General features: G+C 38.8%; 2 protein-coding genes across 3 annotated transcripts in view; one reads left to right on the forward strand and one right to left on the reverse strand.

Annotated features, from left to right (window-relative positions):
* Nucleotides 1-955: 955 nt before the first annotated feature.
* On the reverse strand, nt 956-12178 carry LOC110043722 (X-ray radiation resistance-associated protein 1-like). The gene is made up of 15 exons (XM_089294060.1): nt 11938-12178; nt 11240-11412; nt 10746-10817; nt 10548-10620; nt 9392-9580; nt 8646-8712; nt 7443-7562; nt 7017-7357; nt 6252-6468; nt 5484-5541; nt 3975-4388; nt 2935-3192; nt 2343-2451; nt 1636-1712; nt 956-1294 (listed from the first exon to the last, which is right to left on the reverse strand). The coding sequence occupies exons 1-15, from the start codon at nt 12041-12043 to the stop codon at nt 1085-1087; spliced, it is 2484 nt and encodes an 827-aa protein (XP_089150186.1). The 5' UTR covers nt 12044-12178; the 3' UTR covers nt 956-1084.
* Nucleotides 12179-12323: 145 nt separating this feature from the next.
* Nucleotides 12324-16518, forward strand: part of LOC110043698 (UDP-glucose:glycoprotein glucosyltransferase 1-like) — a 43747-nt gene continuing 39552 nt past the window's right edge. For both annotated transcript variants that reach the window (XM_089293492.1, XM_089293493.1), the window contains exons 1-3: nt 12324-12533; nt 13882-14021; nt 14661-14743. In XM_089293492.1, the coding sequence (XP_089149618.1) occupies nt 12339-12533; nt 13882-14021; nt 14661-14743 (418 nt within the window). In that variant the 5' untranslated portion in view covers nt 12324-12338. The remainder of the gene's footprint in view (nt 12534-13881; nt 14022-14660; nt 14744-16518) is intronic.

Here is a 16518-nt window from a genome sequence, read left to right on the forward strand (position 1 = left end):
TCGCAGAAATTACAGAACGCCATGTTGGTGCACCTCTGTGTTGCACCAATATGGCGGTCGGAAAACAGTGTAAACATCTGGAACTTACTTTTTCTATCTACAATCGTAGACAAAAGTCCTTGGGACACTTATGTAATTTAACGAATTATCTGTCTTTTACTACTGAAATTTGAAAAAAGCGCTGCTTTCCTTTTAAAAACGAGTTACTTTTCCCCCTCCCCGCCCAATACAATGTCGAAAATCAGAAGAAATTGCAGCTAGTAGTTTTCAACATTGTATGGGGGGTGGGGGCGAGGTTAGGCTGGTGAAGTAGTATTCGCGTCCGGCGTGTTCGCAAAAGCACCAAAAGTGCAAATTTGTCCCAAGACTTTTGTCCACGATTGTAGGCGACTGATTATCTGTACTGAACAAACAAGCATTTACATAAGCACTTTTCCTAACGCTCTATCTTCTAAAAAAGCTAAAAATCATGAGATAGGTATATATTTTTCAACAAATGCGATCGTAGCTTGGTGTCACGCACCGCCATAACTCAGAAATTCAAAATATACTGTTTCCAAACGAAGCACTATATTTAGCTGCAACATTGCAAACAGATATAAATTTAGCCTCTCTTATGCCTGATGGGAATAAAAACTTTGGTGGCTCTTTAGTTTTCGATGTTAGAAAATGATGACGTCATGTGAAAACAATCTATTGAAATAAAATAAAAAATTGAAAAAAGAAAGCGAAAGTTATATCTCCAATTGCCTCTATCGTTCGCTATTGAGTGATCTCAAATAAATGCCATGACAGCAGTTTTGAGATATAGCCTGACCGAAAAAAAAGAAAGGCAAGGGGTGCAAAACAAGTTAGCTTAAATGTAACAAAGACAAAACAACAGCAAATTAAAACAACAAGGTTTAAGAGTGTTTTGGAGCGATGGCAGGACTGCGTTTTTCAACGTTAGCACTCGTTTCCAAATAACACTTTTTCAGTCTCTTTATTTTGTACAAAAAGTGTTTTCAAATCCTGTACAGATATTTACACGATGCCATTTCTAAGAAACTAACAATTTTCATTCGCACAAACTACATTGTACAAATCATAATCTACTATCTACTTTCTCTTTAAATCTCTTTAGTTCCTTGGCAATATTCTTGTCGCGTCCTAACTTTGCAGTTCCAACTTGAGTTGGCTCGTTTGGTATATCCTTTTCTTTAGTTCCGCCTTCCGTTCGGGATCCGAAGAGTTCCTGAGCGGTGGCAGTCGGCCTCAACGAAGCCACCCGAACTTCGTTGTATTTTGTTTGGACCTATGAACAGCAAATGAGAATAACATTAATTTAGTTTTAAAACATTAATTCGTGTAGACCATAAGTTTATTACCTCGAAGCGTCTGCCGAATAGACGTAAAGGGGCCATGGTTTGAAAGGACTAAACTTTAACAAATAGCAATACGAACTAGACAACTTGCGTTGCGAGTTTTTCCGTTGAAGACCTTTATCTGGTTTACGGAGAGTTACTGGACAAAATCGCCCAGAACAAACAAAAGTACATATATGATATTTTCTCCTCTACGGCTTCCCTGTGAAATGATGCCTCAAAAAGTGCAAAATCCACCAAACAACAAAGGACATAACCCAGGAATGCATACCTCATTTAAAAGCTTCTTGGCCTCGCGGTATTCCTGTTTCAGTTTGGGATCCTTTTTAAAATTTTGCAGAGCAGTTTCTAAACACAAAACAAATAGCAGCGGGGATTATCAAGTGCAAAAACACTGCAGGAAAAACTGTACATGTTCACTTCACAAGCCGCAAGCTTGTCCATATTGTAATCTATTTTAATCCTCGCTCGCCGTTATGAGTCATCCTTGCAGATAATGAGTTATAATCATATGAAGCACACTGCTCAACAAAAGCAAGGTATCATTTGGGGTTTTTTAATTACATACATGTAGTCGTGTTTTTAATCTTTCTGAATTCGCACTTAAAAATGGTGACGGTTACCGTTTTAATATGGCTAAGGAACGATATTCAACAATTAGATCAAGAGCTCGAGATTCCTATCACGTTACAATTGAAGACGGTGCGGCCCGAGTCATCTATCACGCATAGAAATCGAGAGCGAATAATGTAATTGTTTGAGTATAAATCTACCAGTCGTTCAAAACGTTATCTAAATTTCTTTCACAGACACTTCAAAAACGCAAAGAAACGACTGTCATTTTGTTAACAACTGCACAACGCTACGCTACTCACTATCTATCACAGAATAGATAGTGAGAAGCGTAGCCAATAAGAGAACGGCCTTTGTGACAGAACGCTAGTAGATTTACAGTGAACGAAAATAGACTGAACTAACCTAAGTTGGATTCCTTTGTCTTGGATTGGACCCTCATTTTGTCCAGGATGCCTCCGAGTTCTTCTACTTTGCTCTGCCGTGACTTCGATCCCGTCGATGTTGACACAGTCTGGTACAGGTGTACAAGCAAAATTATGAGACTCTTTTCTATGATTGTTAAATCCGAGGGACCTATAAATTCCACTGCCGGGGAAGCATTGTATCTTCTCAAGGCCTCCTTGTAGGTGGCGAGGGGGGTGGGGGTGGGGGTGGGGGTAGGGGGTGGGGGTGGGGGTGGGGGTAGGGGGTGGGGGTGGGGTGGGGGTAGGGGGTGGGGGTGGGGTGGGGAGGGGGGAAGGAAGGCGAAGAGAAATGAATGGAAAGGGGAGGGGAAATCACGTTTAAGCATGCAAAACGATTTCGCAATGAGAAAACAAGATGATATAATGCATGGGTTAGCCGTTGAAAAAGCCTTCTATGTAGTTTGCTTTTGGCTTTTCGTGTAATTTTAAAGTTGGGATGAAAAATGGGTGACGAGCCACTAAACTGTTGTCACACGAGGCTGCAGTCTCTCCAACAAAGTGCCAACAAAGAGCATTAAACGTTAACTTACCTTGATCTTTTTAACTCTTCGTTCTTTGTATGTTCCATGTGGTTCACTGAAGATCAGTGGATGGGCCAGAGCGTAGTTCAGAGCTCTAACGCTTCCCTGGAGGTCCTTTGGTACCACAATGTCAGGGTCTTCTGTATCGACGTCTAACAATTCTTCGTAGCCTCTGTACTTAGTTTCCACGCTAAATGGACGCTCTTTTTCTTTGTTTGGTTTTTGTTTAGGCGCTTCAACACCTTGTTCGTCGCCTTGTTCGTCAATCTGCCAGGGGAAAATCAAGGAAAGAAACGTTTCAGACTGCGTGGCTGACTTAAAAGGGAATTTAACTAACCATGACAACGTCTATTAACAAATAAATTTATATTTTTCCTACGAATCTCGCGATATTCTAAAGTCATTTAGTTAATGTTTCTCACAGTCAAAACTATCTCAAAACTAAATATGGAACACGGCGTTCAATTCCAAACAGACATTCACAAGAATAAAATAGCTTTCGTGGTTCACGTCCCCAGACAACGTAGGATAAGGTCATTTTACGTTGTTGTTTTGCGGAGGACGGCAAAGAAATGTACCACGAATTATAACGCACGTGCACAACCATTGTCCTGCACGTTAAACCTTTTGTTTAGCGACGTTCCCGTTGCCGTTGCCGTTGTGCTTAAGCTTTTACAAGCGAAATTCGCGATGGTCTTGATCTGTTCGGTACGCCAATGGCTCTAAAAACGCACTTAAGCTAAATATGCAGCGACGCCGTTCAATTCCAAATAAAAATACGAAAAATTAGCCGTCTCCACATTCCGTAGACGACGTAGCACTTGGTCATGTCACGTTCTTGTTTTGCAGAGGACGGCAAAGAAATGTACAAAGAATTATAACGCACGTGCACAGCCATTGTTCTACACGTTAAACCTTTTGTTTAGCGACGTTCTCGTTGTCGTTGTCGTTGTGGTTTTCTTAATTAAACTCCTTAAGTGCGACTACATGACACAGGCGCAATTTTAAAAATAATGAAAAGAAAAAAAAAAAGGGAAAGAAAGTCTTACTTGGGTCATGAAAAATCTATCGTCAGTGTTGAGCCCCCCATCTGTACGAGGGTGATATCGACCATCAGCAGTCCCGACACTTTCACTAACAGTAGCTTCTCCGTCCGTCTTCACCGTCTGCCTGGTCGTGTGACCAGACTGGTACTGCTCTGATTCAGGAAACTCCGGAGGCATGCTATTGGTACGGTCGAAAGGAGGGCGATCATCTCTTTGTGTCTTCTCAGTAGCGCCAGGCGCAGTATAGAGCTTCCTGGGGGTGGTGGACTGGCGCTGTCGTCCCGTGGGGGGCGCTGATCCTATCGGTGGTAATGTTTTGTAAGGTGGTCCAACATATGCAATTGACTTCGGATCAGGAGGAGCTTCCAGCATTGCCAGATTTTGCTTCTTTGGCATTGGGGGAAGAGTATCTTTTACCTTATGTTTATAAAAGAGGAAAACAGCTTCATGTACATGCAAAACAAATGAACGATAGGCAATCGAAGACAGCGGGTTTCATGCTGGTTGTGGAGAAAGACTCGAAGTCGAAAGAAGTTCTAATGATATTCAAATCGTATTTTGCGAGGTTCTAGAAAAGGAAAACCTTTACTATGAGTTCTGCATTGCATTGCCGCCTTGTATTCAGTACTACATGCAGCATTTTAAATAAAATAGGACTCAATCCTGGAATTCCAAGGACTAACTTCACGCCGAACAGCACCTTTTAAGCCTGGTTTTCACTAGCGACGCAAACACAAGCGCAAACACAAGCGCAAACACAATAATTCTTATTTCACCGTGAAAACGGCCTTGACGCAGGCAAAAGCACAACCAGAAGCACAATGATCAAATATTTTTCCTTTTTCTTGTGCTTGCCCTTATGCTTGCGTTTGCGCTGCAACAAGTGAAAACGAAGCACCGCTCAGGAATAACACAAGCACAACGATATTTACTAAACGTGGGTGAGTTTGGCCAATGAAAACACTGGATCCAGTATACCTCGCGGCTTAACATTTTGGAGGTTGCGGATGATTTTGCTTGTGCTCGTGTTTGCGTCGAATTTCATTTTCACTTACATGGGTCATCCTTATTGCTTGCGTTTGTGATTGCGCTGGTGCTTGCGCTTGTGCTTGCGCTTGTGATTGCGCTGGTGCTTGTGCTTGCGCTTGCGCTTGTGATTGCGCTGGTGCTTGCGCCGGCGCTTGCGCTGGCGGCTAAACATTTTGGAAGTTGCGGATGATTTTGCTTGTGCTCGTGTTTGCGTCGAATTTCATTTTCACTTACATGGGTCATCCTTATTGCTTGGGTTTGTGATTGCGCTGGTGCTTGCGCTTGTGCTTGGGCTTGCGCTTGTGATTGCGCTGGTGCTTGTGCCGGCGCTTGCGGTTGTGCTTGCGCTGGTGCTTGCGCTGGTGCTTGCGCTGGTGCTTGCGCTGGTGCTTGCGCTTGTGCTTGCGTCGCTAGTGAAAACCAGGCTTTACAGATGGACGTGAACCCATTCAAAGGACTTTGATACACTTTCTAAGAACTTACCTTTCTGTGAGTATTTGCAAGATTCACAATCGGCTTGGGTCTCTTTGGAGGCTTTTGTCTGTGAGAGGAAAACAGAAACACGACACATGTGCGTAAGTTCACAAACTTTGAAACACTTTTACCACAATAAGGATTAATTTTTGAATACAAATTCACGTTTTGTTTAATTTTGTATTGTTATTAAGAAAGGTTTACACCGTGCCCTGATGTTTTGCAATGATAGGAAGAGCCAAATGGAAATCAAAGCCGTTTCCGTGAGATTAGGGACAATACATTAACGGTATAACTTAAATAAAATTGTAACAGTTAGTCTACAAGTAGTTTAAGCGGCATCAGGCAATGTAGTCAGACACACGATAGGAAGTGCCAGTTGTTGTGATTCACTGAGTGAGTGAGCGTGGCCGAGTGGTTTAGGGCGCTTGTGTTGTAATCCGGAGGTCCCGGGTTCAAGGCCTTCACCCTGCCATTAGCGGGATTTGTCTCTCGGTAGTCCCGAGTTCAAATCCTCGGTCACGCTTTGTAAATAGCCAACTGATCTGTCTCCTGCCAGTTGGGATTGTTAACTATGTTACGTTTATTTCAAATATTTGTTTTCCTTGTTTCAGTGGCATGCCTGTAAACCAGCTAAGCTTGGTGCTTGTATAGCTAAGTGCATGACCACTATACACAAGATTTACAAATTACATTAAAGGTCATTAAAGGAAGACAAACAAATGAATTGATTTCATTTTGTACAACTAAAACAACTTGTTGGTGAAGATCACCTACCTAAAGATCCTTACTCCTTTCAATCTCCCAAGTTGAAATGAAAGTATCGGTGGGTCACCTTTGAAAGCTGTTGTAAGTGGATTACCCCACACAACAAGTTCTCTGAGGGAAGGCCAACTCATCAGCGCCAAGAGACCTTCTTCTTCAAAGATGAGGTTGTTTGCCAGATTCAAGTGCAGAAGACTGGAAAATGGCATTGGTGGATTGTACTTGTCACCTGAAGGTTAAAAGAAACAATTAATTATTTTACATGATGTACCTGTAGTAATGCTGGTTTAAAGAAGTTTGTCACACGGTACATGCTATTTTCACTTCTCTTTTTGAAGTTGAATTATTAATATAATTTGTGCAATTCCAGAAATTATCCATACTTTATCCACAGAAGGGATTAGAATTTCCTGGGGGTGGGGAGGTGTGTTCTATAAGAACAAAAAATTGAAAGAAATGTACATGTATGAAGCTTAATTGGAATTTCCAGAGGGGTAGGGGAAGGGACGTAAAAAGAGAACCTTCCATGGAAGAGGTATACATATTTTCTGGAACTGTATTGTTAGAGAGCTACAAACTACATGTATTTCCACAAGTGGTCATCAGTGATGTTTGATTGACTGTGAAGTAAAAACAAAAACAACAACAACATACCAGTAAAGTTATGGCTGTCACTAACACATGACGTGCACAAACTGAATAAAGTGACACAGTGCAAAATCTATGTACATCATTTCTACATGTATAGGTTGATGTTTTAAGCACTCAACAAGTTACCTAGCAGTGAAGGATCCTCAGTCAAGGTGCTAGAGCTTGGCTTAATTTCAGGCCGACTCCTTTTCTCTCCTCGTTCATGATCCACAAGGTTCCGGCCTAGCATGTCATCTACTTCATCATCTAGATTGAGTTCATTAACATTTTCTTTGTCTTCATCATGCTTTGATTCTTCCTCTTTCTGCATCTCTTTCTCATTTTCTTCAAGAACATCAGGTAAAGAGCTTTCAACAGTCTTTGTATTTCCTTGTCTTGAAGTATCATCTTCACGCACTCGAGCACCCAGTAGTCGAAGATGGGGAACGGAAGATATCTCATTGTGTTCCAAGTTAAGGTATTTTAGTCTGTTGATAATTAAAACAAGAAGACACAAGTTATGAGTGTTTGAAAAAGCAAATAGAGGAGTGTAACAGAAATCCAAAGCTTTACTTTTTGAGTCCTGCCAGGCTTGAAAATGTAGACAGGTCTGTGAGTTCATTGTGATCAAGGTACAAATTTTCCAAAGCAGGAAATCTCTGTCTCCTCTCCTGAGATTCCACTGCCCCTGAACTGTGAGAAAGGAAAAAGAAAGGGTTTAGTGGAAATCACAAAGGGTTTAGTACTAAACAAAATTTGTGTATCTCAGCCAGTGAGTATTATGGTGTACACGTACTATGATTACAATGAGTGGTTCCAGAAAATATCAATGCCCTCCCCACAGGGGGTCACAGCCAACAATTAGCAAAGAATTGCAAAGCTAAGGTCTTGGCTAATTTCCAGATTAGTGTGATGGGCTGGGTTCAAGGTCAAAAAAAACTCCACAGGGTAATAATAATTGGAATTTCCTGGGGGTTCTGCAAAAACTGGACAAGTTAAAGAAATGTACAGTATGAAGTTAAATCGGAATCCCAGAGTGGTGGTGGTGGTGGCGGTGGTTAGGGGGGGGGGGTCCTTAGAAAAAATCCCTTCCATGGGGGAGGTACATGTGTGGATACTTCCAAGTGCATACATATGGGGATGCCCAAGCTAGAGCAGCTTTACATGACCTTCCTGAGGCCTTATGTACCACTGCACATGATGGGATTGAGTGATAAAGGAAAAAGGCTGCATTCTGGCCAGCACAGTGGTTCACACTGCTGAACATAACTGCACAATGTACATGCAATCCTGTAGCATTATGCAAATGCCTTTACATGCATTACATTACTTTCCCTGCATGGGCTTGTAAAGGCCAATCCTGATTACTCCTCTTCATATTGTCACATTCATTGCCTTAACAATTAACTTTGAAAGCCATAACTCATTTATGCAGGCTTGTACAATTCTGGTTAAAGAGAGCAACTGTGAGTGATCAGAGTTAAGTGTCTTGCCCTAGAATTTAACAACCCAGAGTCAACCTACTATAACTATATTTTGGAGTTTAAGCCTGGACAGCTACCTGATCTGGAAATTAGGACATTAATAATGTCCAAGCAAATGCATTGTAGCCATTTGATGACTGGGCCAGTATCAACACTGTACAACACGATACATGTCCTTGCATTCACAACTTTACTAAAGTGTACATGTACATGCTAAATGTATTTTGTTAGTTAAAAGCAGAAAAGAACTGAGCATATAGCTATAATAGTAAGAGTGGATTAAGTTACATACGGTGTCATTCCTGTGATTGTCCTGTATGTTCTTGTCATTTCAACTGGAAGCTTTCTTATTTCATTGCCTATCAAAGGGCAGAAATTGATACATGTAAGATTGATCAGTTTTTTTTAAATCATAACCGCATTTTGTACGACATTTATATAATTTAACTTATACATCTCTGATTTTTCTTTTCTTTTTCTTTTTGACAGAGAAAATATTAGTTAAATCCTCATTTCAATTCAAGTTTCTTCTTAATCTCGTGATACTAAAAATCTTGGGTGGCTGGAAAAGGGAAATATATGCTGGGACGGATACAGGATTGTTGAGAGGGCTGGGCTTGAGATACAGACTGTCAAAGGCAGTCCCCTGTAGGGGGTGCAGTGCCAATAATATCCTCCTGAAAAAAAATTAAAATTTGAGGTCCTCAGAAATGGGATTTCTGACATTCCGAGGCCAGATCAGCGTGTTAAATTGTCTCAGATCAGCATGGTAAAATGTCTCTTTTTTAATTTAGGGGGTTAAATGGAACCTCCTAGATCCTCTCCAGATATGTAAATACCTGTATTTGGCATGTTTATTATTAATTGTATATACGAGTATATGTACAATGAACAATGTATGTATGTACGTGTCACTATATATTAGATAAACGAGTGAATTAATGAATTGTACTTTTCATTTAAGATGTACATGTAGAATTCTAAAAAGCACTTTAATTGGCTGAAGTCTATATTATTATGCATATAAAAATTATTTACCAGTCAAATGCAAGGTTCGAAGACTTTTTAGAAGACCAAGTGCTAAGATGTCATCTCCACTGAGACGATTGTATGAAAGGTCAAGGGTCATCAGGCATTCAAACATGTCTGGCTGAACTTTGATGGAGTTACAAATATTGTTCAGAGGAAGCTCTAATTCCTGGAGTACTGAGAACTTGCTGAAGGCCGCTACAGCAAGGGTAGACACAAATAAAGAAGAAAATTAAAAAAAAAAACATATCTATAAGGAAAAAAAAGGCAAACAAAAAAAAAAACAAAAAAAAAAAAGAAAGAAAAAAAGAGATCACCTTTAGTCATCAGTCAAGGAATAATACTATTAGCTATCTCTGTGAAATGGTTCTTGAAATAAGTTTTTGAATTTTTAAAATCCAAAACTCAAAGCACTCGTAGCACTCAAAACTCGTACATGTAGTACTCAAAACTCATAGTTCTCATGAGAGCTCGGAATACCTTTAAGCATTCCAAGTGCTGATGAGCACTACGACTAATGCATGGAACTGTTCCATTCAATGACTCAATGAGGTTATGCAACATTTATTACCAACTTCTACATGAATGGGAAAAACCACAGGCATGTCAATTCTCAGAGACAGGATTTTGCTACTTACTAATGCATGTTTCCACCGATTTCATAAAGGTTCAGCAGTATGCTCAAATTATAAAAAGGAAGGCAGACTGGACATAAACTAATATCATTATTTGATACTTCACGTAACCACAGTAAAGTTCCTCATAAAATAGGTACATGTACATGTATGTGCATGTGCATATGTCTTACTAACCAAGTTTCAAGTCTATTAGTACAAGTACTCTAAATTACATGCACGGAGTAAGTTTTTTCCTTTTTTATTTACATGTATGCCCCAAGCTGGAAGCACACAGGTGACAAATTGAAGGATCTGTATGTACTCACAGTACAGAATGGACAATAAAGATGAGGTTCATCGTAAATATATATTTATTATATCTCTGCATGTACGTACATGTATTTGAGTGGTTTTAGAACTGGCTGAGCTTCAAATTTTAGGGGGCATACAGAAGAATACGGCCCACTAAACTGACTGGCCATGGTGTGTGTATGTGTAGTACCAAAAAAAGTAGGTACAATGTAAATAACTGTAGAAATTCAACTTACAAAATGGCAGATTGTTATCACCAGCATCAACATGAATGACATTGTCAAACAGCAAGAAGTCATTTTCATTCACCTGGATAAAAGAAAAGTGATAACATTATTACATTATAAATAAGTAAAACTAATATAATTATGGTGGTTCAAAGACTCCAAATTTTTGAAAACATCAATGTACTACCAGTATTTTTTGTACTGTACCTCTCTTAGTTCCTGGCCACTTATTTTGATTGAACACAAGTCAGATGGATCATCAACATGAAATTGTTTCATCTGAAGAATGGGAGAAACATTTATGTCAAATACATGTAACAGATATCTACAGGTCTGTTACGTGCCATGTCTCAATTTTGGAATTTGTTTTTAACACACGATCATTTACCTGTGTTTACACTCTGATAAAAAATGTAAAAAGTTTCAAGTCGGAATTCAAGCAATTCACCACAGTTGAACTGAAATTAATAAAAAAATGATTGCATGCAAATGTTTTGCATGACAAAGCATGATACATGCAACATGTTGATGCGATTCGACCCTGCATGACAGAAAATTGAGCGGTTTTGAGCAGAGGTTCCCGCTCGTCTCTCACCGAGCAGAAAGAGAAGGGTATTTCTGACTCACAAGGTACTAATTCATGCAGGTCTTTTTTAAACAGAACAGAGTGTTTATACAGAAAAAAAATACCATAAACTCACCAGATAAAAGCCATCAAGTTTTGGTGGTTTTTCATCTTCTATAGTTTCTGTCTCTTCTTCCTTGAACTTTGTAACCACTGTAGGCTTTGCTGGCACACTGGGCTCTCCAGAACACAATACAGCTTTGAATCTCCTTCTTTGCTCTGCTCGGTAAGCAACAAGCCATGCTCCTCCTTAAGAAAAGCAAAACAAAACAAAAAACAAAAACAAAAACAAAAAAAGAATGAAAATCAAATTGGACACTATGTCTAACATCTCCTTTGGGGTTCAGATGCCATATAAGATAGCCAAACATGTCAAATGAAAGTGCGTGCACATGTTACATATGGGAATGTAATATGATGTCAACTACCCACCATGCAGCTACAGTGTACATTACTACAGATTATAATTATCAAGACGATTTTTCCTTTAAATTTTAAATTAAACTTCATATGGAGCAAATTTAATGCAAGCTTACTGTTTATATAGTATTCGATTATTAATCGTATTGATGAAGCCTAAGGTTAGGCTTATTTTAGAGGGAAAGCATGTAAGACTTTATAACTTACGTGCATTAGTTTAGCTTTTTATACATCGGTCATATTGAGAGAGTTTCTGAGTACCAGTAAAAAAACATACTCCTGCATCCTACAGCTCAAATCGTCATGGGCCTTTCACAAAATTAAGGGCTACCCTGGAAACGAATCAAGCCTTACCATCTTCATCTTGTCGCTTGTATCGAGTCAAACTTCGCACTGGAAAACATTGACTGGAAAATCCCGTACCCGAAATAAAACCGGTCGCGGTGTTTGCAGTTGACATGGAGATTATGATGCTTTGAATTTAGAGTCCTGAAATTAACTATCGAAAGATAAACCTTTAGTTTTTACGGAGATTTATAAAAATACTCCTTCTATTGACCTGGAGGCCGCCATATTTGAAACGAAACACTTTGATCACTATGGTAACGTTGAAACAAGAACAATGTTACCTTGTCGGGGGTACAGACAGTATTGTCAAAGTTTCTCATAACGTTTTGTTTTTCAGGTCATATTTTAACGGATTACTCTGCTTGACTATTAAGATACACTGATCGAGCTTAAATACATTTTACCTTATGGAGCAAATAGTTTCTTTCAATGAATTTTACACGATAACATTAATTTTTAAATGGAGATTTGGGAAAATGCTACTCGGTCACTGCACTCCTACCCCCAGTAGCTTTTTTGGCTGCCTCCAACGTCACGCGACGTGGTTACACGGCATTGGCTTTTCTTTCAACATGGCGGCCAAAAAGTGTCTGAACAGCCAGGTAAGCAAATCTTCTTGTGATTTAGGACTTAATGCACAATTCGGGACGCGATGGATGTAACAAATAAATCAATCCTACTGTTTCCTTTTACGATGGTTCCAAAAAAAAAGAGTGGTGAAATTTTTGTAAACTGAAGATTTTTTCATCAGTTTATATGGCTTCACACGAGCGTACCCCGTATAAAGCTTTAGCCGGCTGTCACAGGAAGTCGAATGCTGCAAATCAAACGTGTTGTCTTTTTTTTCCTGCAGCTCAGTAACGGTCTTTTTCCTCGTTAATCACATATCTTGCCCGTTTGTCGCGGAATTATTTTGATCGAACTTAGGCTGTCGTGCTCATTAAGCTTATGTACAAGTCATGTACAAGACACTTGTGCAAGCTTAAGAATAATTTTTTTACGCAATTTTCTACAATTATGATAACTAAAGTAATGTTTATTTTTTAATCAAAAGTCTTAAAATCGGGCGATGCGTCTCAAATAAGAAATTTCTGATCTCATGTAGAGGAAACTCCATTACCTTTGATTACATAAGCTGAAGTTAATTATTTTAACATTAATTGATTTTCACACCTTAGGTAAGAGTTTGCATTGAAGTTGTTAGTTATGTGCTGATAAAAAGAAAATATATGTAATAATGTAACAATTCAATGGCATGACCCTTCCAACAATCACCCCCCCCCCCTCCCATTCACACAATTTGACTGATGTTTTTGTTATAATTTATATTACAGTATGCATTTTCTGATAAGTGTATCAATTTTAAAATGTACATTTATTATATAGCTTGCTTGCTTGCTGAGTGGGCAAGATGAACGAAATCCAGTACTGTAATTGGCTACCTGAGTGGACAAGATGTCACTATCTAATGCCTGCTCTGGATTACGTGCTGTGTCCCACAAGATAATAATGATAATAAATTATAATAAATCGTTTATTGATCAAGCTTGTTTGGTCAAAATGGTCGAATGGCTCATTCCTTTTTTGTCTTTATGGACCTTGACTCTGTCTCTATTCATAAGCACCTCCCGAAAAAGGCCCAATATCCAGCTACTGGTCAATAACCCATATGTATCCTCTATTCTGCTGATGAACCAGTCAAATTATCTATTTTTATTCTAATCTCAGCCAAATTCCCCCAAAAATGAGGTCAAATCATTATGACTTGTGGTAGTCTTGCTGCAGAAACCTGTGATGTTTCTTCTTTGTCACAGTCAGATTTGACCTCAGGTGATCCTTGAAAATCACTGAAATACCTTTAATGTGTATGAGCATGTATTCTGAGTACCTTGGTAAAATAATGCACTAGTATATAACTCTTCTTGCTTTACTCCTATTTTCTATTTGCAGGTTCTCCATTTGATGTTGGCCACTCTCCTGATCCTGCTGTCATTAGTCCATCTTACTTCATGTAAATCTAGCAGTTTTAAATCAATAATTGCCACACTAGATGCAAGATGGGGGTCAACACCACTCCTTCTTGAAGCAAGGTAGGTTAAGGATACATGTTAGTCTTAATCATAAAAAAAATCCTCCCTCTGCTCATTCTCTGTGACTGAGTCTGCATGCATTTGCAGACTACATTCTTCCCTTATCCTCCCCCCCCCCCCCGAAAAAAAAAATGAAAATGAAAACACCCCTGGCTAATGTTTGAGGTTAGTGTATTGGATCCCAATCATGTTATATTGTACATGTACCTTAAAATTTATTTCAGGTAACATACTGAATAATATTTTTCTTAAAATGCAGTTTTAATTTGATTCACCCTTAGACTCAACAATGATGGATTTTTTTGTATTATTATTCTGTACTTGAGAGAGTTTTGTCAAGAAATACCTTGATTTTTGGAACAGTATTTTCCTGTTGTGCATTTGTGTTCACACACACTCATCCTCATCGGACCCATGAGGACTCTTGAGGCTGCCGGCCAGAAGATCATGCCACCCATCCCGGTCTGAGGCCAATGCAGCAGCAGCTCCCCATGTATGCGTTGTACTTGTATACAATTTTCATGACAACTTATTTTTAATTCATTTGGTTTTGGAGGATTGATGTCTTGCTACATCAAATATCTAGAAACTGTAATATGGAATTACAATGCACAAGTGTGCTTTCTCTTTTCTTTTCAGTGAATATTTAGCTGCAGATAGCAATGAAAAATTTTGGAAGTTTGTAGATTCATCTCAACAGATATCATTCAGTCAAGATTCAGGTAAGACTGGCAACTTTAGCACTTAATTCATGTTCATTGAAATATGATAGCGGAGCTCCTGGGCTCCAAAGGCGTGTAAGCTGAGCCCCATACCTTAGAAAATTTGGTAACTCATCGATCTGAAAAAATTTGGTTGTCATGTGACTGTCTGTAAGTACGTCCATCCGTCTGTATGTCAATGCCTTGAAAACTAAGACAGCAGCACCATTACCATAGCTACATCTTTGAGTTTGGCCATCCACGCTATTGTTAATTGATAGCTGTCACTACAAGCTATCTATTGACCAGTATCACGTGACCATATCGTGGGCTCAGGTTTAGAGCTCATCAAGGTTGTGTGTTTTTTTTTTTTGAAGTTGACTGCTGACTAGTTACTACATGCTCACAATTGATCATTTTTTGAGTTTCTGATCCAAGAAAAAAACAAGTCTCTTTTTCTTTCATGGCCAGTTATTACAATCAGGAGCTCCGCTTTTAGGCTCGGCTAAATTTATATATTAACATTGTGCCTTGATAGCAACTGCTTGGATCCTGAAAGGCCAAAAAAGACACGGTCTCTTATACACATACATGTACAAACATGCTTCCAATTATTGTTTATGTTAGGGTTAAATGAAGCCTTAAAAAGACATAAAAATTGAATATGTAAATAAAATTAACTGTTGGACAGTGATTATAGTTGGTCCTAATCATCATTACCATCAACAACATTTTCTGGTGTGTTTTTTTTTATTTATTTAACTTCACCTAACTTTTTGTGCCATGCAAATATGGAACAAAAAGTTTTTTTTTTTTTTAATATATTTAATTTAACTCTGCCTGACTTTTTGTGCCACGCAAATATGCATAAGGCCCCATTTGGATTTACGTGTACTACCTTTTTGGGTATGTTTGCATGTGATCCTCATCATTAAAATGCTGTCAGTCATGTATTAGCATGGACAACATTTTCAGTAAATTGACGACAATTTGTTGTCATCAATTTGATTTTTTAACTTTATGAATAGTTAGAAGTAAGGAGTACATGAATAAAATGGTCCTTGAAAAATTATGGTTCTCTGCAAGTTTACAGTGAGTCTTCAAATCTCAGAATCTCAAACTAGAGTCTTGGAATCTCAAGCTTGTACAGTCATGTAAAAAAAGTAAAGTGGGTCTTAGAATCTCATATTTTGAAATTTCAGTCTCGGAGTCTTCAAAGCCAAGTGAAAGTTCGTCTGAATAAACCATAAAACTACAGCAACAACATGGCTCAACATTGCAATCACTATTGTGAAACATCTAGGTTTGAATATATTCTGCGTACAAATTGCCATATTTAGTTTGAACTTGAATGTACTACATGTATATCTGCCAGCAGGGATAGGCATTGTTGTATAATCTTACGCTAAGATTTCTTGATCACGGTGTCTTCTGCTTGGATTTTTGAATTGCTGTGCCTGGTATCTCGGCGAATCTTGGATTTTACCATTCTATACTCTAAAAGGAGGGAATTGAAATTTTGAATTAGTTTATTATACTATATATGACCAATTTGTCAAGAGTTCTTGCCTCAATATCTCTAAAACATCTAGCATGCTGCTAACCTGCAAAATAGGCTTACAAGAACATACTGTATGCATGTACATGAGTGCTGGCAAAAAGGGATTTCTCATGATGAGGCATTATTCTTGACATGACTCTTGCCATTGCTCTTTTGATTGTAAGCAAGTTGGCCTAACAGACCTATCCATGGCAAAGGACAGTCTGCTTCCCCAATCCCTGCTTGTCACCCTTAG

This window comes from Orbicella faveolata, unplaced genomic scaffold, assembly GCF_042242905.1.
Source record: "Orbicella faveolata isolate gen_17 unplaced genomic scaffold, um_ofav_v1 contig_25, whole genome shotgun sequence".
Lineage (NCBI taxonomy): Eukaryota > Metazoa > Cnidaria > Anthozoa > Scleractinia > Merulinidae > Orbicella > Orbicella faveolata.

Coding starts and splice junctions, on each gene's coding strand:
- LOC110043722 (XM_089294060.1), bottom strand. CDS start 12,043: ATGTCAACTGCAAACACCGCGACCGGTTTTATTTCGGGTACGGGATTT. Junction 6,469..7,016: donor TGAGGATCCTTCACTGCTAG/GTAACTTGTTGA, acceptor TTTAACCTTCAG/GTGACAAGTACAATCCACCA. Junction 3,193..3,974: donor ATAGATTTTTCATGACCCAA/GTAAGACTTTCT, acceptor TTCCCCTGGCAG/ATTGACGAACAAGGCGACGA.